General features: G+C 39.7%; 1 protein-coding gene across 1 annotated transcript; it reads left to right on the top strand.

The window, feature by feature from the left end:
* The first annotated feature begins 230 nt into the window (after positions 1–230).
* On the top strand, positions 231–19,726 carry slc4a1b (solute carrier family 4 member 1b (Diego blood group)). The gene is made up of 17 exons (XM_063003979.1): positions 231–239; positions 4,510–4,675; positions 6,988–7,123; positions 7,463–7,523; positions 7,683–7,725; positions 8,566–8,756; positions 10,062–10,272; positions 10,403–10,609; positions 11,704–11,852; positions 12,003–12,197; positions 14,416–14,664; positions 14,743–14,832; positions 15,928–16,094; positions 16,204–16,445; positions 17,294–17,463; positions 19,083–19,256; positions 19,646–19,726. The coding sequence occupies exons 1-17, from the start codon at positions 231–233 to the stop codon at positions 19,724–19,726; spliced, it is 2,541 nt and encodes an 846-aa protein (XP_062860049.1).
* Positions 19,727–20,979: the final 1,253 nt, after the last annotated feature.

Below are 20,979 nucleotides of genomic sequence, written 5' to 3'. Positions count from 1 at the left end.
ATACAGACAAAGAAAAAGTCTTCAGGAGGGGAATTTTGTGGTCAGATGAAGAAACAAAGATGAAGAACTGCAACCACAATGACCAGAAATATGTGAACCCAACATTGTATTAACTGTAAAGTATGCTGGTGGTAGAATTACGCTCTGAGATGTTTGGCTTGGATGTAACTGTGTAACCAAACTCTCAGAACCGATGCTGAAGAAGCTAAACCAGGTCGTCCGTCGTTCAGATGCTGAAGGTGAGTAAAGAAAGATGTTTGTAACCAGAGAATGTGTTGAGGTTAAACATGGTGTATAAATGTGACAAGAGGGTCACACACACACACACACACACACACACACACACACTGCAGTAAAGCTGTAAGTCCGACTGTGTTTAGTGCATCAATATTATGAGTGAAGGTACGACCGCAGATCTGGCCGCCGCTGAGCCGTGTCTTTTCCACATACACTCTGTGATCAAAAGTATGTGGACGCCCGATCATTAGCCCCCCATTACAGCTATACTTCACTCTTCTGTAAAGGAAGTGTCCATGGGAATTTGTGCCCATTCGATCAAAATACCATTCATGATTTTCTTTTCAGAATGAAAGAATAAAATGTTTCCTGCAAAGATCACACCAAGAACACAACCTGCACCGCTTCAGAAAAAGAGCAATATTATATGAACTTTATAATATGAACTACATTGTTATTAAGTTATGGATTTATTTAGTGTATGTGATTGGTAGTACGTAACACTACTGTTACGTACACTATAAAAAGGCCAGTGGTATCCACACCACAGCCACTGTTGGGCCCATGAGCAAGGCCCTTAACCCTCAATTGCTTAAACTGTATGTCATAGTCCTATAGATCCAACTGAGATGACTGAGATGGTGTGGCAGGATTTCAGTCAAACATCTTGAGGCTGGAAGAAATGTTACTGCTGCTGAAGGAGCTTTTACCAGGGTTCAAATACTTTGTATGTATGATGTTGGTTTTTGTGTGGATGGGGGTGTCAGGGGTGTGTCTACATGCAGTGTGTTACAGTCGCAGGTATAAATGTGATGTTTAAGGTCGTCTCTGTTTTCTTTTTTTGTACAAGTGCAAAGTTTTGGTTCCTCAGCTCCTAGGTTCCTTGGTTCCTTGGTTCTTCAGTTCCTCAGTTCCAAGGTTCCTTCTGGATTCACACCACCTACAGCTGGTAAGGGATTTTAGATTAACTTTATTATTCTGTTCTAACATAATTTACTTTATTATTTATATTTAAATTAGTTTTAGTGGCTGAAGCTTTTAAGGTTTTTGCAGAAGCAGTGTGAATAAAAAAATATAAATAAATAAATAATGTAATAAATAAATAAAAATTAATGTAGGATATAGGTAGAATTACAGGATTTTGTAATTGCTTTAGCAACATACTTTAATACTTTAATATAATAACAATAATAATAATAATAATTATTATTATTATTATTATTATTATTATTATTATTATTATTATTATTACTATTATTATTATTATTATTATTATTATATGCTTTTAATTATGTTTTAGACTTTTTTACCTTTGTCCTCACCCATTTTAAGCACCACTGATCTCATAAAAACACAACATACAGTAAATAAAATTATTATTTATTATTATTAATAAAATAAGAACTGGACGAGCCACATTACCATTACACGTACATGCAAACTAATTTATCTATTCATTCATTCATTGTCTCTTTTACCACCGTCCGATTAACTGGGCCAAAGACAGAAAACACACCAGCCTAACACAGGGCAGACACACACACACACACACACACACACACACACACATACACTGACTGCATGTCTTTGGACTTTGGGAGGAAACACACACTGACACAGGGAGAACATGCAAACTCCACACAGAAAGGACCCAGGCCACCTGAACAGCAAATCAAACCCAGTGTGTGTAAGCTTATAAACATCATGATTGCTGTAATATGTTTTATTCTTTCTATAGCTGAAGATAAAATAAAACATCTATATGCTGCAATACCGTCGTATATGGATTCGTTTATACACTCGTGTTTTATAGTAATTTGCAAGTTTGTTTGTTTGTTTGTTTGTTAGGATTTTAACGTCATGTTTTACACATTGGTTACATTCATGACAGAAACTGTTACTCATTACACAAGATTCATCAGTTAACAAGTTTAATGTCAGACACAGTCATGGCCAATGTTGTATCTCTATTTTACCTCACTTGCACTTCTTTGGACTGTGGGAGGAAACCGGAGACCCCAGAGGAAACCCACGCAGAAACGGGGAGAACATGCAAACTCCACACAGAAAGGACCCGGACCGCCCCACCTGGGAATCGAACCCAGGACCTTCTTGCCATTTGCAAGTAAAATAAAAAAGGACACAAAAAGCAACTTTAAAGAATGAAAATATTTTTATAATGATTATTAATAAAGGTCACAGCCTTTGTTAACTTTACTTAAAACTTTTTTAATTAGAAAAAAATCTTTAAATACGCCATCCTATAAAAATCTGAATATTAAATCTGGTTTTAAATGTTTTTAATTGTGTGCTGTGGTGAATACACTACACTAATATATACTTCTATATTTATATTATTCAGTAATATTATATGTTTAGGTTATACTATATGTGAGCCAGAGGTCTTCGCTGATTTGATAAAGAAACCAGTGCTGTTGGTACCAAACACATGGCAGGTCAGAGCAGATCTGAGGTGTTTGACCAGGCTGGATGTATCATTGTAAAAGTGTTTTCTGATGTTGTGAAAACACTGAGCTGTATTTTCACCCACAACACCGAAATAACACAGAAGGAAAAATACAGAAGTAGGTCATCAATAACGAGTTCTGCACTGCTGCTATTACTTTTGTTCCCTTTTAGTTTAATCATGTTCCAGTTTTGTGACTGATGAACAGGTACTTTAATAATAATAATAATAATAATAATAATAATAATAATAATAATAATAATAATAATAATAATAATAATAATAATAATAATAATAATAATGTTATTTATAATAATAATAATAATAGTAAAAATAATAATAATAATAATAATAATAATGTTATTTATAATAATAATAATAATAGTAAAAATAATAATAACAGTAATAATAATAATAGTAATAATAACAATAGTAATAAAAAAAATAATAATAATAATAATATTAATAATAATAGTAATAATAGTAATAATAATAATAATAGTAATTAATAATAATAATAATAATGTTATTTATAATAATAATTATTATTATTATTATTATTATTATTATTATAGTAATAGTACAAATAATAGTAATAATAATAATAGTAAAAATAATAATAATAGTAATAGTAATAATAGTAATAATAGTAATTATAATGTTATTTATAATAATAATAGTAATAATAATAGTAATAATAATAATAATAGTAATAGTAATAATAGTAATAGTAATAATAATAATAATAATAATAATAGTAATAATAATAATAATAGTAATAATAATAATAATAATAATAGTAATAATTGCAATAATAACAATAATAGTAATAATAATAAAAATAGTAATAATAATAATAGTCAAAATAATAATAATAATAAAAATAGTAATAATAATAATAATAATGTTATTTATAATAATAATAGTAATAATAATAATAATGTTATTTATAATAATAATAATAATAGTAATTATAATAATAGTATTAGTAAAAATAATAATAATAGTAATAGTAATAATAGTAATAATAATAATAATGTTATTTATAATAGTAATAATAATAATAGTAATAATAATAATAATAATGTTATTTATAATAATAATAATAATAGTAATAATGATAATAATAATAATAATAATAGTAAAAATAGTAATAATAGTAATAATAATAATAATAATGTTATTCATAATAATAATAATAATAATAGTAATAATAATAATAGTATTAATAATAATATTAATAATAGTAATAATGATAATAATAATAATAATAATAGTAAAAATAATAATAATAGTAATAATAATAATAATAATAATAGTAAAAAAATAATAATAGTAATAATAATTAATAGTAATAATAGTAATAATAATAATAATAATAGTAATAATGATGATAATAATAATAATAATAATAGTAAAAATAATAATAATAGTAATAATAATAATAATAATAATAATAATAGTAAAAATAATAATAATAGTAATAATAATTGATAGTAATAATAGTAATAATAATAATATTAATAGTAATAACAATAATTATAATAATAGCAATAGTAAAAATAACAGTAATAATAATAATATTTTCAGTAGCTCCAGATGTTTAATCACTTTCCAGTTCTGTGACTGATTTACATGTAATTCGGACACCAAGTATCCGACTTCTTTGGAACTCTGTTGGTTGCCTGATTGCTTTGAGTTTTCAAATATTAAAGTGTTGATTTACAGCACTCTTTTGAAGCTAATATCTTAGTTCTATAATCCTGCCCACCGTCCTCTGTTATCTTTATTATTTTGTTCTCCAGATCTGTGTGGATGTGGATGAGCTGATGCAGGAGAAACAGCAGGGTTCCGGGCAGGAGATGGAAAGGTGGCAAAACTCCGACCCTGAGCTCGGCCAGAATGGAACTTCTCAGGTTTCCTACCTGACCTTCAACAGTCTCAAGCTGATATGGGAGTCCATGAAAACCGGTGAGGAAATGTTCCTGATCCTGCATTTTCATATGGAGAATCCTTCATTTATAAAGGCTGGTTTGTACTTGATCAGATGTGCTTCTGAGAGCCTGTGAAAGAATCCCCACAGTAAATCCTATTTATTTAAATTATTTTCCAGGGGTCCCCTGCTGAGTCTGGGTCCTCTCAAGGTTTCTTCCTGTAATTTTTAGGGAGTTTTTCCTTGCCACTGTCACCCTTGGCTTGCTCAACAGGGGTTTTTGGGCTGTTGGTCCTGGATTCTGTAAAGTTGCTTTGAGAAAATCTATTGTAAAAAGTGCTATATAAATAAATTTGACTTGACTTGACAGTCCAGCGGGTTTCAAACTTTGACTGAGAACCAAATCATCTTACAGGATCACAAATGCCACACCTGCACCTAACCACAGTAGATCTGTACATGTATATCACAGCCTTGAAAAAATCTTAGGATTGTAATTATTCCTGCCTCCGTTCTTCATCTGTGACTGGACAACAATCAAGACAGTGGTTAAGGTACTGGACTAGTAATCAGAAGATTGCCAGTTTAAGCCCCACCGCCGCCAAGTTGTCACTGTTGGGCCCTTGAGCAAGGCCCTTAACTCTCAATTGCTCAAAACTGTGTTCAGTCATAACTGTTAGCCGCTTCAAATAAAAGCGTCTGCTAAATGCCAAAAATGTAAATGTTAAATGTTAAAAAATGTGACATGACCTCGTAATTACTTGATCATCATTGATTATCATGATAATCATTGACTACAGTTGGTGACTTCTCTGTGCCCATATAAACAGGGTGAGTTTGGCTGCCTATTAAAACTTCCCTAAATTTCTCCTCGACTATAGAAAGAAAACCCAAACTGTCCCATAATGCTGAAAAGAAATGAGTCTGGATTGTCAGATGTAATCGAAACCAACAGGTCTGCCATGATTAGATGCTCACAGGTGAGCGCAGTTCACACTGTCCACAGTCAAGCAAGCTTCAGATCAAATCAAATCCAAGTTTATTTGTCACATAGTCATGCAGTCATACATACTGTAGTACAACCGGCAGTGAAATGCTTTGGCGCCTGCTCGACCACGTTAGCAAGCCGTAGCCTAGCGGTTAAGGTACTGGTCTAGTAATCATAAGGTCGCTGGTTCAAGCCCCATCACTGCCAGGTTGAGCAAAGCCCTCATTTGCTTAGATTATATACTGTCACAGCTGTAAGTCGCTCTGGATTAAAGCTCAGGTGATGTAGCCGTAAAAACACACACTGGAACCTGAGCTGGGATCTCGAATACATCGTATCGAATCTCAGCTCTGCCTGCCGGCTAAGGCTGAGCGGCCACATGAGCAACGATTGGCCTGTTGTTCAGAAATGGGCGGGACTAAGCCGGATAGGGTCTCTCTCTCTCATAACTGGTGCAGTTACGACCTCTGCTGGCTGATTGATGGTGCCTGCAAAGAGATGAGAAAAGAGTGCTGTCAGGGTGTGTCTCTCCGTACACAACGCTGAGCTGCACTGCACTCGTCAAAGTGTAGGTGATAAGATGCATACGGCTGCTGCCCACATGTCGGAGGGGGCGTGGGTTAGCTTCGTTCTCCTCAATCAGAGTGGAGATTGGCATTGGTGGAGAGGAAGCATGGCGTAATTGGGCAATTGGACGCGCTAAAAAGAGAAAAAGCATAAAGAAAATATATTTTAAAAAATAATAATTGAAACTTTAATTAGAATTTTAAAAAATAGAAGCAATTTAGAGTGAAGTCATGATGTAAAGTCCATATAATCAGCAGCAAACTTAGGTCAGTCTATGGTGCTTCTGTATTGCCCTGCAGAGTCTAAGCCTGGGGTAATGTAAAGCTTGCTTGACTGCGGACAGCTACCCATGTTTCCAATTCCTCCTAGCATGACGTGCTAGCTTCTTTCTTGAGATCACTGTTTGCACTTTGTGATGGGTGAAGTCAAAGAAACCCTACATGTCTGGACACCAAGAGGTCAGGAGAACCTTTGAGACCATGTGTGGTCATTCTGGTAGGAAACGCTGGTTATTTGGGACCTCATCCTGTAACTGGTGTGTTTAGATCGACCTGAGATAAACTGGTTTGTCTGGTTTGCAGAACTAGGAATGTGAGAGTGTGTGTAGCAGCACCATGTGTAAGCTGCTTGATTATCTACTGATAAGAGCCATAAACGACCCCGAGTGTCCAGTTATGGGGAGTTCCTCTCCACATCAGTCCCACATGGACGTTCCTCTGCTGCTCCTCTCCTGATCTCCTGACTTTTCTCATTCATTCCTTCTTTTTGTATTTGTCTGTGGACTCACGTTCTCAGGGGTAGCGATGTTGGACAGAGAGGAGCGAACGCTGTCCAACATAATGGAGAAGATCGTGGATGAGATGGTTGAGAAGAAGGAGATCAGACCCAGTAACTGGGAAGCTCTTCTTCAGGCTTTAACACAGAACCAAAGGTAAGGTCAGAACTTTCAGACTTTCACATTTTGGTCCAGCTGTGGACTTTAAACAGGTTCTATCTTCATAAATCCCAAATGGAATCTCCTCCATACAATAATAACCAAAAATATGTGGACGCCTGACCATCAGCTTGTTAGACAGCCTCCACTTTTTTTGGAGGGATTTTCAAGCGATTGGTGCCCATAGAACATAAAAAATCATTTGTGTGAGGCACTGATGTTGGGCATGGCTCACAGTCAGTGTTCTAGTTCATTCCAAAGGTGCTGGTGCTGTTCCACAGAACTGGTCCTAGACTTGACCCCTGATCTCTGCCTTTTATCTTTTCCTCTGCTCAGCCAATCAGTGGAGACCCAGGCTCTGACATCATCCCTGGAAATAGAGGTGGTTGCACAGAGGGTAAGATGATTTATTTGTAATACGAGCATTGATGGTTTCCACTGAAAAGAAAACCCTAAAAAAAATCATTAATCTTGCAATTATCAGGTTGTTAAATTTTTGCATCATTTATTATTTTTTTTTTTATTTATCATTATTTATTATTATTTTATGTTACAGAGAGAAGTATCTGAAGATGTGGAGGCCTCCTTGGTGCTCGTTGGTGAGTGTGACTGCAGTATGTTCGTTCTAATCATTGAAAGAACTGAATGAACTGAATTCCAAACTGCCTCTGAAGGAAACGTTGGCACAAGAACTTCTCATCAACTGCTTCGTGGATTCGGTTTCCACGACTGACCAGATTTAATCCCGAAAATCAGCTGTTGGGTGCCTGGGAGGCGCAGACACGATCGGCCACGATTGAGGGAGGAATGACTTATGAGAAATGACTCCTGTACCACTGAAACAGCGACTCCTACTCCTAGTCTGGTCAGGGCACTGCTTGAGTGGTGGAGGAATACAGAGAGTACAGCGTGTTACTCCTCCACTGTGTGAAAATGTGGATCTTCTCAGCCATGATTGGGGAAGTCAATCAAGAAAAAGCAAAAAATATATAGATGTATTTGACCGGGGGCGGCATGGTGGCTCGGTGGGTAGCACTGTTGCCTTACAGCAAGAAGGTCCTGGGTTTGATCCCCAGGCGGGGCAGTCCAGGTCCTTTCTGTGTGGAGTTTGCATGTTCTCCCCGTGTCTGCGTGGGTTTCCTCCGGGAGCTCCGGTTTCCTCCCACAGTCTAAAGACGTGCAGTCAGGTTAACTGGAGACACTGAATCGCCCCATCCAGAGTGTTACTGTGTGCCTTGCGCCCATTGAAAAGCTGGTATAGGCTCCAGCACCACTCCACGACCCTGATTGGATAAGCGGTTTAGAAAGTGAGTGAGTGAGTGTATTTGACCGGTGTGGCATAAAGTACACCACCGTTGGACTCTTGAGTATTGGATGCCCATGGAGCTCATTATAAATGTGTTTGTGTGTGTGTGTGTGTGTGTGTGTGTGTGTTTCAGGAGCTCTGGACTTTCTGGAGAAGCCGACCATAGCATTTGTCCGCCTGAAGGAGTCGCAGGTTCTCCAGGCCCCATTACAGGCACCGGTTCCAGTTTCAGTTCGCTTCATCTTCATACTGGTCGGACCAGCCAAGAGTGACGTGGACTATCATGAGTGTGGAAGAGCCATGAGAGCGCTTCTGGAAGATGGAGTAAGGATCAGTCCTGGGGATCAGTGGCTCTCAACATTTTCATTTGCAGCAGTGACCAAAAGCACGGGCATCAATAACAGTCTCCACTCCTCTAGGAGCGCTGTCTGCAAGATTTTAAAGTGTCAATAATTGGTTCATCCAAGGGTGGAATTGCTAGAGGGGATTCAACATAACTGCTGCAATTACGACCTCTGCTGGCTGGTCGAGGGATAATATAGATTGGTGTGACTCTGCGTGCGCGATACGGATATCTATACGAACCCGCGATCGGCTACTGCACACGTGTAGGAGGGGGCGTGTGTTGGTCACGGCTCTCCTCGGCCAGTAGTGAAGGTCAGCAGCAGTACAGAGGAAGTGAAATGTGATTGGGAAATTGGATATGACTAAATTAGCATCTGTTAGATCAATCACCAACATAAGGAAGATGTTGGACAGGAGGCATTACAATTCATCTCAAAGGTGTTGAAGTCAGGGTTCTGTCCTGGTCTCTGATGTTCCTCCAAAGCAAATCTGATGGACCAGAGGCATTCTGATTCATCTCAAAGGTGTTGAAGTCAGGGTTCTGTCTAGAGATAATTTGATGGACAAGAGGCATTCCGATTCATCCCAAAGATGTTGAAGTCAGGGTTCTGTGAAGGTCACGGGTGTTCCTCTAAAGCCAATTTGATAAAGAGGCATTCAGATTAATCTCAAAGTCAAGGTTCTGTGCAGGTCTCTAATGTTCCTGCAAAGCAAATTTGATAGACAAGAGGCATTCCAATTCATCTCAAAGGTGTTGAAGTCAGGGTTCTGTGCAGGTCACTTGTGTTCCTCCAAAGATACTTTGTCAGATCATGAGGTCTTTATGGACCTCATTTAGGGTTTTCAACCTGTGGTGTTGAAGTCAAGGTTCTTTGTCACTGGTTTGTCACTGGAGTTTCTCTAGAGATAATTTGATGGACAAGAGGCATTCTAATTTGTCTCAAAGGTGTTGGAGTCAGGGTTCTGTTCAGGTCTCTGGTGTTCCTCTAAAGCAAATCTGATGGACCAGAGGCATTCCGATTCATCTCAAAGGTGTTGAAGTCAGGGTTCTTGGCTGGTCTCTGGTGTTCCTCCAGAGATATTTTGTCAGATCAACCTGTGGTTCATGGATAATTGTCCTTCAGACCTTTTAAAGCTTCACATTAATGCTTTTTTGCAACCTGTGAGGTCACTGCAGCGGCCCAGAAGAAAGTTGAGAACCACAGATTAACAAGCATGACTTCATAACAACACATATGTATTTGAACTTTTTGAAACCCCACCCACTCTTGTACCCTTGCTTAGGTGTTCATCCAGGCTGCTCTCCAGGCTCAGAGCCGGACCGAGGTGAATGACGCCTTCGAATACTTCCTCGACTGCTGCGTGGTGATTCCACCCATGGAGGTTCAGGATGAAGCCAGGCTCCAGTCCATCATCGGCTTCCAGAAGAAACTCTTGCAGGAGAGGAACCGCCCCTCCGAAATTCAACACCAATTTGAACCCATATCACGCAAAAGTGAGTAAATTATGTACACCTGATCAGGCGTCCACATACTTTTGACCATACAGTGTATTAAAAAGACAAACTTTTGTTGTGAATCTAGAACAAACACTTAAATATAAAATGAATACTATTTTCTGCGCAGCCTCTGTTGCTGAAGTGCCTCCCCCTCCGGAGGATCCTCTCATGAGGACCGGGGTTCCATTCGGCGGGATGATCCAGGATCTGAGACGACGTTACAGACATTACAGAAGTGACATCACAGACGCCCTGAACTCCCAGGTTCTGGCCGCCATCATCTTCATCTACTTTGCTGCCCTCTCGCCTGCCATCACATTTGGAGGTCTGCTAGGTGAGCAAGAGTGGACGTGAGGTGAAATGTGATGCTGTGGTACGTCAGGGAAACAAAACAAATGATTGGTAGGTGGAGACAGACAAATAGACAGAAAAATAGACAAAAAACAGGTAGAGACACAGATAAATAGATAGACAGACAGAAAGATACATAGACAGACAGATACATGGATAGACAGACAGACAGGTAGGTAGGTAGAGATAGACAGACAGAAAGACAGGTAGAGACAGACAGACAGGCAGACAGACAGACAGACAGACAGACAGACAGACAGACAGACAGACAGACAGACAGACAGACAGACAGATAGATAGATAGACACACAGACAGGTAGGCAGACAGACAGACAGACAGGCAGGCAGGCAGGCAGGTAGGTAGGTAGGTAGGTAGGTAGGTAGGTAGGTAGGTAGGTAGGTAGGTAGACACAGACAGGTTGGAAGGTAGAGACAGACAAACAGGTACTTATGTAGAGACAGACAGGTATTTAGGTAGGTAGGTAGGTAGGTAGAGATAGACACAGACAGGTAGGAAGGTAGAGACAGACAGACAGACAGGTAGGTATGTAGAGACAGACAGACAGACAGACAGACAGGCAGGCAGGCAGGCAGGCAGGCAGGCAGGTAGATAGAGATATACACAGACAGGTAGGAAGGTAGAGACAGACAAACAGGTAGGTATGTAGAGACAGACAGGTATTTAGGTAGGTAGGTAGGTAGAGATAGACGCAGACAGGTAGGTATGTAGAGATAGACAGGCAGACAGACAGTTAGGTAGGTAGAGACAGCATGTCCCTGTACACAAATTGAGGTCCATAAAGACGTGGTTTCACGGGTTTAGTGTGACAGGAACTTCAGTGGCCTGTTTTGGCGTTTGGTATGTTCTTTCAAAGTCCGTGTGTGAGTGTGTGGTACACAGCTTGCCGTCCTCAGACACCCAGTGTTTCTGAGCGGCACCGGACCCACCCAACCCTGACCAGGATGAATCACACACTTATTATAGAGTTTGGACTGTTCTGTACAGTTCTGTAAGTCGTCCATGTTGTTCTGTTGAACTATATGAATGAATTTGCCCTGTTCTGTTCTGTGCTGTAGCTGATAAGGTGGACAACATGATGGGGGTATCGGAGCTGATGCTCTCCACAGCCGTGCAGGGCATCATCTTCTGTCTGATCTCAGCCCAGCCGGTCCTGGTCATCGGCTTTTCTGGACCACTGCTGGTGTTTGAAGAGGCTTTCTACGGGGTGAGATTCATTGATCCAGAGTCATGGATCATTTCTGCAACCCTAAATGTGACTTATTGATTAATAGTTAGCAAGGGTGTTCACATACATTTGACCATTTGTTGTATCTTGAAACTAGTTTTTATACCACGTCATGTTCCCCTTCCTCAGTTCTGTAAATCTCAGGACATCGAGTACATCGTGGGCCGAGTGTGGGTGGGAGTTTGGCTCATCGTCATCGTCCTGCTGATCGTGGCGGCGGAGGGCAGCTTCCTGGTTCGCTTCATCTCCCGCTTCACCCAGGAGATCTTCTCCATCCTTATCTCCCTCATCTTCATCTACGAGACCTTCGCCAAGCTCGTCAGGGTACAGCACACACTCACGTACATTCATGGCTCAGTTGTAGTGGTTTATTAGGTTTATTGGTGTCCAGTTACTTAGTGAGCAGTTCAGAGAATGTCTAATAAATCTAATGTTGGACTAAGCTGCCTAGATAGACAAACAGACAGACATAGATAGATAGATAGATAGATAGATAGATAGATAGATAGATAGATAGATAGATAGATAGATAGATAGACATATTATAGATAGACAGACAGACAGACAGATAGATAGACGGACGGACAGACGAACGGACAGACAGACAGACTGACTGACTGACAGACAGACGGATAGACAGACAGATTATAGATATATAGATAGATATATAGACAGACAGACAGATTCTAGATAGACAGACAGACAGACAGACAGACAGACAGACAGATTATAGATAGATAGATAGATAGATAGATAGATAGATAGATAGATAGATAGATAGATAGATAGATAGAGTGCCTTGCAAAAGTATTCAGCCCCCTTGAACTTTTCAACCTTTTGCCACATTTCAGGCTTTAAACATAAAGATATGAAATTGTAATTTTTTGTGAAGAATCAACAACAAGTGGGACACAATCATGAAGTGGAACGAAATTTATTGGATATTTTAAACTTTTTTTAGAAATAAAAAACTGAAAAGTGGGGCGTGCAATATTATTCAGCCCCCTTGCGTTAATACTTTGTAGCGCCACCTTTTGCTGCGATTACAGCTGCAAGTCGCTTGGGGTATGTCTCTATTAGTTTTGCACATCGAGATACTGAAATTTTTGCCCATTCTTCCTTGCAAAACAGCTCGAGCTCAGTGAGGTTGGATGGAGAGCGTTTGTGAACAGCAGTTTTCAGCTCTTTCCACAGATTCTCGATGGGATTCAGGTCTGGACTTTGACTTGGCCATTTTAACACCTGGATACGTTTATTTGTGAACCATTCCATTGTAGATTTTGCTTTATGTTTTGGATCATTGTCTTGTTGGAAGATAAATCACCGTCCCAGTCTCAGGTCTTTTGCAGACTGCAACAGGTTTTCTTCCAGAATGGTCCTGTATTTGGCTCCATCCATCTTCCCATCAATTTTAACCATCTTCCCTGTCCCTGCTGAAGAAAAGCAGGCCCAAACCATGATGCTGCCACCACCATGTTTGACAGTGGGGATGGTGTGTTCAGGGTGATGAGCTGTGTTGCTTTTATGCCAAACATAACGTTTTGCGTTGTGGCCAAAAAGTTCGATTTTGGTTTCATCTGACCAGAGCACCTTCTTCCACATGTTTGGTGTGTCTCCCAGGTGACTTTTTATAGATATCTTTGAGAAACGGCTTTCTTCTTGCCACTCTTCCATAAAGGCCAGATTTGTGCAGTGTACGACTGATTGTGTCCTATGGACAGATTCTCCCACCTCAGCTGTAGATCTCTGCAGTTCATTCAGAGTGATCATGGGCCTCTTGGCTGCATCTCTGATCAGTCTTCTCCTTGTTTGAGCTGAAAGTTTAGAGGGACGGCCGGGTCTTGGTAGATTTGCAGTGGTCTGATACTCCTTCCATTTCAATATGATTGCTTGCACAGTGCTCCTTGAGATGTTTAAAGCTTGGGAAATCTTTTTGTATCCAAATTCGGCTTTAAACTTCTCCACAACAGTATCTCGGACCTGCCTGGTGTGTTCCTTGGTCTTCATGATGCTCTCTGCGCTTTAAACAGAACTCTGAGACTATCACAGAGCAGGTGCATTTATACGGAGACTTGATTACACACAGGTGGATTCTATTTATCACCATCAGTCATTTAGGTCAACATTGGATCATTCAGAGATCCTCACTGAACTTCTGGAGTGAGTTTGCTGCACTGAAAGTAAAGGTTGCAGAGCTGAGATTCAAACTCGGAGAGTTCAGAATCCCAGCGCTGGTGTGCTAGCAGAATATCCTGCTGCGCCAGATTTGTCTGGATGGTCAGGAAATCTTAGTAATGCCAGAGCAAAGAGCCAGTAAAAGGTCTGTCATGAATAAGACGCTGCTGGAACTCTGATAACTGCTGGAACTGTCAATAGTCCAGCAAGCTTTACATTTCTACAGGCTTTAAGGCTCCCATGCAAGAGAGAATAGGTGCTGCGATTCACATTTTTTGTTGGGTGCTTATAAAGTTTTTGGCTTAACGTTGCATCTTCAGAATGAATCAGCCTGTCCCCGCTTTCTCTTTCTAATCCAAAATCTCAGATCTTCTCAGAACATCCTCTGAATCTGAACTACGAGCAGCTGGACAGGACAGTGAAGGACCCGTGGCACCCTGCCGTGACACACCATACGGTTCCGAATAATTCTACAGGTAACAGCACCACGCTGACCAGCGTCCGGCACCGCGCCTACCCCAACACGGCACTGCTGTCCATGTGCCTGATGTTCGGCTGCTTCTCTATCGCTTACTTCCTGCGCGTCTTCAAGAACGGACGCTTCCTACCCGGCAAGGTAATTTGTTCATACGAGCGTACATTCGGCCTAAAATAATCATGTTTTTTTTAATATTATGACGTTTTTGCCTCTCAGGTCCGTCGTTTGATGGGAGACTTTGGCGTTCCCATTGCTATTTTCCTCATGGTTGCTGTGGACATGAGTATCAATGACACCTACACACAGGTAGGCATTTTAACTCCTGGTTATCAGACATGAACTGCTCGTTCCAGGTCTCCCCGCAACACCACTACTAGGTTTGAAACTTTGACTCCCATTGGCTCCATACAAGACACCAGCACAGCGGTTTAGCAGCTTCTCATGTAAAAGCACCCAGACCTCTACACTGTGACACGCCCATCGATGACGTCACGGTTCGCACTGTAAAACCCAGTATTCAAGACAAGACAAACAAACATGTCACCTATGCTAACTGCTGACGCTAAGCTAAACAAACAAACAATGATAAAGCTAGATAGACTACAACAGGACTAAGACAAGAGACAAACCTGACAAACGGGGGCAAACAGAAGCAAATAGGAACAAACAGAGCTAAACAAGGCTAACAGGGCTAAACGGGGCTAAGCGGGGCTAACAGGGCTAAACAGAGTTAAACAGGGCTAACAGGACTAAACGGGGCTAAGCGGAGCTAAACAGGGCTAACAGGACTAAACAGGGTTAAACAGAGTTAAACAGGAACTTAAACAAATAAACCAAACAAACAAACCGAATCAAACGGACAGTACAAAGGCCAAGCTAATCAAGTCAAAATTACATGGGCAAGGAGCAAAAGTAGTCTCCGATGAGCCTTCCCCAGCTCCCCTCTTAAATGCCCTCAGATGAGGGACAGCTGGGGCTCATTAGCAGAGGGGACCAATCATAAAAGGGGCGTTGGCTCAGGACTGAGAGTAAGAGGACTGGAGTACAGAGGGCTGAATCCGTGACAACCGGCTCCGTTTCGCGTCAGTGGAAAAGGGGTAAATGTGGTTCGGTGAAGTCCTAAAGCGATCAGAAGAGGCATTTACTTGTACATTTCTAAGACCTTAGGACTTTACCAAACCACAGTGAGAGGAGTTTTCTTTTAACACATAAACTTTCCATCATAGACCTGATCAGTTCATCCCAAGAATCAGGCCGAAGGGGGTTTTCAAACCACTATATAAGGTGTAGCTCTACGACAGCGTGTATCTACCAACATTTCATCTTTGGTGACGTTCAGGCTAACGTAGCTGTTAGCATTATCTGCCAAAGTTTTTACTGTCACGTCCGGCTGTTTTGCAGAAACTGGTGGTGCCTAAGGGCTTGCAGGTATCAAACCCCGCTATGCGAAGCTGGCTCATCAACCCCATGGGTGAACACAAGCCCTTCCCGGTCTGGATGATGTTTGCTTGCGTCGTGCCAGCCATTCTGGTCTTCATCCTCATCTTCCTGGAGTCTCAGATCACCACGTGAGTGCCGATTCCTCCTCTGTCTCCTTTCCTAGCGGAGAGAAGTTCACTTTTGTTTTCTGAAGAACGTTTGTTCCATTGTTCCATTATTCCACTGTTGTTTCTGCAGGCTGATTGTAAGCAAACCAGAAAGGAAGATGGTGAAGGGTTCAGGTTTCCATCTGGACCTTCTCATTCTGGTGAGCATGGGAGGTTGCAGCGCGTTATTCGGGATGCCGTGGCTCAGCGCTGCCACCGTTCGGTCCGTAACGCACGCCAACGCTTTGACTGTGATGAGCAAAGGACCCAAACCAGAGATTGAGAAGGTTCTGGAACAGAGGGTCAGCGGGATATTGGTGGCCATGCTTGTAGGTAAGTCTCTGAAAACCTAGTGAGCTGCCTTGCTGCCTACTGCCTACCTGATCAGCTGCCTCAGTAGAGAGGATTTTAATAAGACATCGACTACTACTACTTAGACAGCAACAGACATCAGACGCTCCCTCGTTATTCAGTCCGATTATCACTTAGAATTAAGGCGCCTCGGTAGGAGCATTTTAGGGAATCTAAGAATTTAGACACGCCCTCTTCTCGGGGGTGTAGGATGGCGTAAAATGCGTCTATGTAGAGAGATCACCAGGTTTTTGGACAGACCCAGTATTATATATCGTGAGACTTGGGCTGAAACATACACTTCATGTTCAAAAGTATGTGGACACCTGACCAGGAGCTTGTTGGACCGTGAGATTTAACAGCCTCCACTTGGAAGGCTTTACACAAGATTTTTGATTGTGTCTAGAGCAGTTGTAGCCTAGTGGTTAAGGTACTGGACTAGTAATTGAAAGGTCACTGGTTCAAGCCCCACCACTGCCAGGTTGCCACTGTTGGGCCCATGGGCAAGGCCCTTATCCCTCAATCGCTTAGACAATATAATATCACAGTACCGTAAGTCACTTTGCATAAGAGCGTCTGCTAAATGCCGAAATGTAAATGTGTCAAAAGAGAAGAAAGTTTGGCTTGTAGCTGTCATTCCAATTCATCCCAAAGTTTACTTAAGCACTTTTGTTCTGTTAATGCTGGTCATTAGGAGACCTCAAATCCCAAACCCTTCACCAGCTGAAATAAACTGCATTCACCCTTGATAACACTGATCTGAGCCTAATCGGGTGCTGTCTAAAAATTAATTTATTGTATTATTTATTCTTTTCTTGACTAAATTCCAGGCCTGTCCATCCTCATGGAGCCAATCCTGAAGATGATTCCCATGGCGGCCCTGTTTGGGATCTTCCTCTACATGGGAATCACGTCCCTCAGTGGCATCCAGCTGTGGGATCGCATACAGTTGCTGCTCGTACCCAAAAAGTACCATCCCAATGAACCCTACGCTACAAAGGTATGTTTGTACCCCTAAATTTATCATAACCCCTAAATTTATCATGGGTACCCATGCTTTTTAAACTAGCTGTCTTCACAATGATGAGCTTTTAGTTGTTTTTTTCTTTTTATATATTTATTGCTTGTTTGGTCAAAAGAGCATTTATGTGGTCAGGCTGTGATGTTGAACGAGAAGACCTGGATTAATATCACAGTTCCAGTGTTCTTGTGTCGGCTACTGGAGTTCCACCTTATCAGTGTCTTTATGGACTTTGCTTTGAACTGTTATCACAAAGATGGAAGCATATATAGTGGTACCTTGTAACTCGACGTCCCCTAAAGTCAAAATCTTTAAAGAACTGATGCCCTGGAGAAATTAGTAGCCTTAAACTCAATGTGTGTGACTGTTGCTTTGCTCAGCACTTGGATTGAGCAGTGCAGTAAAATGTCATCAAAGTGTGAATATGAGACAAATCTGCATTAGTGTGGAATAAGCGTCAGATCTAGTGTTACAGCCCCACATGTATCTGTGTTTATCTGGATTTTCCTCACTGTTTCACTTTTAAACTTGTGTTACAGCTTGAGGTTCTGACAAATTGTGAGAATCAGAATCAGTTTCTCCCAGAGTCTAAAACGCTTATCGTTAAAATAAATCTTAATGTGGTTTAATGTAGTAAAAGAAGGAGACAGGAGCACTAAACTTCTCTTCATTATTACTGATCATAAGTCTCTCCACTAATGAAATTCCTCACTCACTGTTTTAGTACAATAAGTCACGTTAAGTTTTGTGCACCGTCAGACTTCATAGGCAATAACGGCACAGCAGCGCAAAAGCAGTTTTGTCGCTTCTCATGTGAATGCAACGGTACTGAATGGAATATGGTATTCCAAGACTAAGAAGCATAAAGAAACTAAAGTGCAGCTTTTATTGTATTTAACTGTAAACTTTTTTTATATTATATTTGTGTTATTTTCTGTGTATAAAAGTCAAAAACAACCTCATTATTGTACATGAGCCCAAAATATATGCAGTTCCACGGGACCATGGAACACATTAACAGGTTTCTTGTACATCCTTATGGAAAAAAAAAACCTTAAAACCCAATGGCTTTTACACTCAACACCACTCCCAGAACCAGCTGACGTTGAGTTTCAAGGTACCGCTGTACTTTTTATGTAATTGATTTTAGACACCCCCAAACAATTGATGTGGGGCAGTTGTAGCCTAGTGGTTAAGGTACTGGAGTAGTACTCAAAAGGTTGCTGGTTCAAGCTCCACCACTACCAGGTTGCCTCTGTTAGGCCCTTGAGCAAGGCCCTTAATCTTCAATTGTTTACACAATATACTGTCACAGTACTTTGGATAAAAGCCTTTGCTAAATGCTGAAAATGTAAATGCAGAATGTGTCCAAATATTTACTTTTGGCAGTTTATGCACCTTAATTTGAATGAAGATTAATAAAGATTAATGGATCAGGGGTAGCTCAGTGGTTAGGGGTACAAACTATCAGTAGCGCTGATTAAATAATAAATCCTCATTCCTGATCTCATTTGTGCTGATGCTGATTAGTCTTTAGTTGAACCTGGCGAGTTTCAGCATCTCCAGACACAAAACGTGTGGTTTTTTTGTCCTCTCAGGTGAAGATGAGCAGGATGCACATGTTCACAGCCATACAGATGGTTTGCCTGGTCCTGCTCTGGGTTGTGAAGTCGAGTCCGTTCTCGCTCGCCCTGCCCTTCGTCCTTATCCTCACCATCCCGCTGCGCATGTTCCTCAGCCGCCGACTCTTCAACAAGCTCGAGATGAAATGTGTAAGTTTTTGATTTGATCAATGTTTATTTACGGTGTGAAAATAGTATTTGCCCCCTTAACTGAGTGACATCATTAGCAGAAATTTTCCAGAATTTGATAACAATCCTGAGTTCGGGGTGCAAAGCTGGTGCCACAGGTTCATAAATTAAGGGGGGAAATGCTTAAATGTCCATTTTTAATTGTAGATTCCTTATATTTTTAGTATATTTATAAGTTGAACCACAAACCAATTTTTGCATGAAATTTTGTACCCATCCTAACCAAGACTGCCAATAATACTGGAGCATAAAGGACACTAAACCTTAAAGGATTTGACCCGTGTAGAAACTTCACTACAGTAAACACTGTATGTTGTTTTACTTTAATATTTTTTCATACTTTAACACAGTTGGACGCTGATGATGCCAAAGTGACGTTTGAGGAGGAGCCCGGGGTGGATGTGTACTCAGAAACCCAGATGCCGTTGTAGACACCACGTTATACCCACCTGCCCTTAATCCTATAGTGACGTTTTGTATATAATTTGATGATGTATAAGAGACAGAAACTGCCTTTACTCTGTAGTTGGCTGGTATTTGTGTGCAAACCAGATTTTAAAAATTGGGACAGAGGTAAACATGTCAGTAACAGAAAACAGACAGGAATGTTGTGCAAATTATTTTTGACCAGTCAAAATATTCTAGTCGTATTTATATACGAGAGGGATCTTCAGTTTGTGCACTTTTATATTTAGGTTGAAAAACGGCTTTATTAGTGAGACGTCCATGTATTATATAAACTACGTAAATGTGCCTTATTCTACTGTATTACACTGTAATACTCATATCAGGGACCAATGAGAACAAATACTATATAAATAAAAGCTTTATTTTATCAGAAATGTGTTTGACTTTTTTATTTTAGGTTGATCCTTCATCTCAGGCCATGTCTGTGAGGAGTTTGGTATGTTCTTTTAATGTCCACATGGCAGTCAAATACACTAATCAAATAATCAAATACGCTAATCTTTACCACGGCAGAGACCTGGATAAATAAATAAATAAATGAATGAATGAATGAATGAATGAATGAATAAATAAATAATAAATAAATATGAAATGAATGAATGAATGAATAAATGAATGAATGGATAAATAAATGAATGAATGAATAAATAAATGAATGAATGAATGACTGCTGATCTCCTCTCCTTGCCACCCTCATCACACCCATGTTCAGTTCTCATGCAACCTGTTGGCTCCGCCCATTCATTGAATTAATGAATTAATTAATAAATGAATGAATCAGTCACTGAATAAATGAATCAGTGAATGACAAAATGAATGAATCAATGAATAAATGAATGAATTAATGAATGAATTAATGAATAAATGAATTGGTGAATGACAAAATGAATGAATGAATGAATGAATAAATGAATGAATTAATAAATAAATGAATGAATAAATGAATGAATGCATGAATAAATGAATGAATGCATGAATAAATAAATGAAAGAATTATGAATTAATGAATGAATAAACGAAAGAATTATGAATTAATGAATGAATAAATGAAAGAATTATGAATTAATGAATGAATAAACGAAAGAATTATGAATTAATGAATGAATAAATGAATGAAGGATTTAATGAATAAATGAGTGAATAAATAAATGAATTAATGAATTAATGAATTATTGAATTAATGAATTAATGAATTAATGAATTAATGAATTAATGA

The sequence above is a fragment of the Trichomycterus rosablanca genome, chromosome 10 (genome assembly GCF_030014385.1).
Source record: "Trichomycterus rosablanca isolate fTriRos1 chromosome 10, fTriRos1.hap1, whole genome shotgun sequence".
Lineage (NCBI taxonomy): Eukaryota > Metazoa > Chordata > Actinopteri > Siluriformes > Trichomycteridae > Trichomycterus > Trichomycterus rosablanca.
The sequence above is the reverse complement of the archived record's forward strand: the minus strand, read 5'-3'. Positions and strand labels throughout refer to the sequence as shown.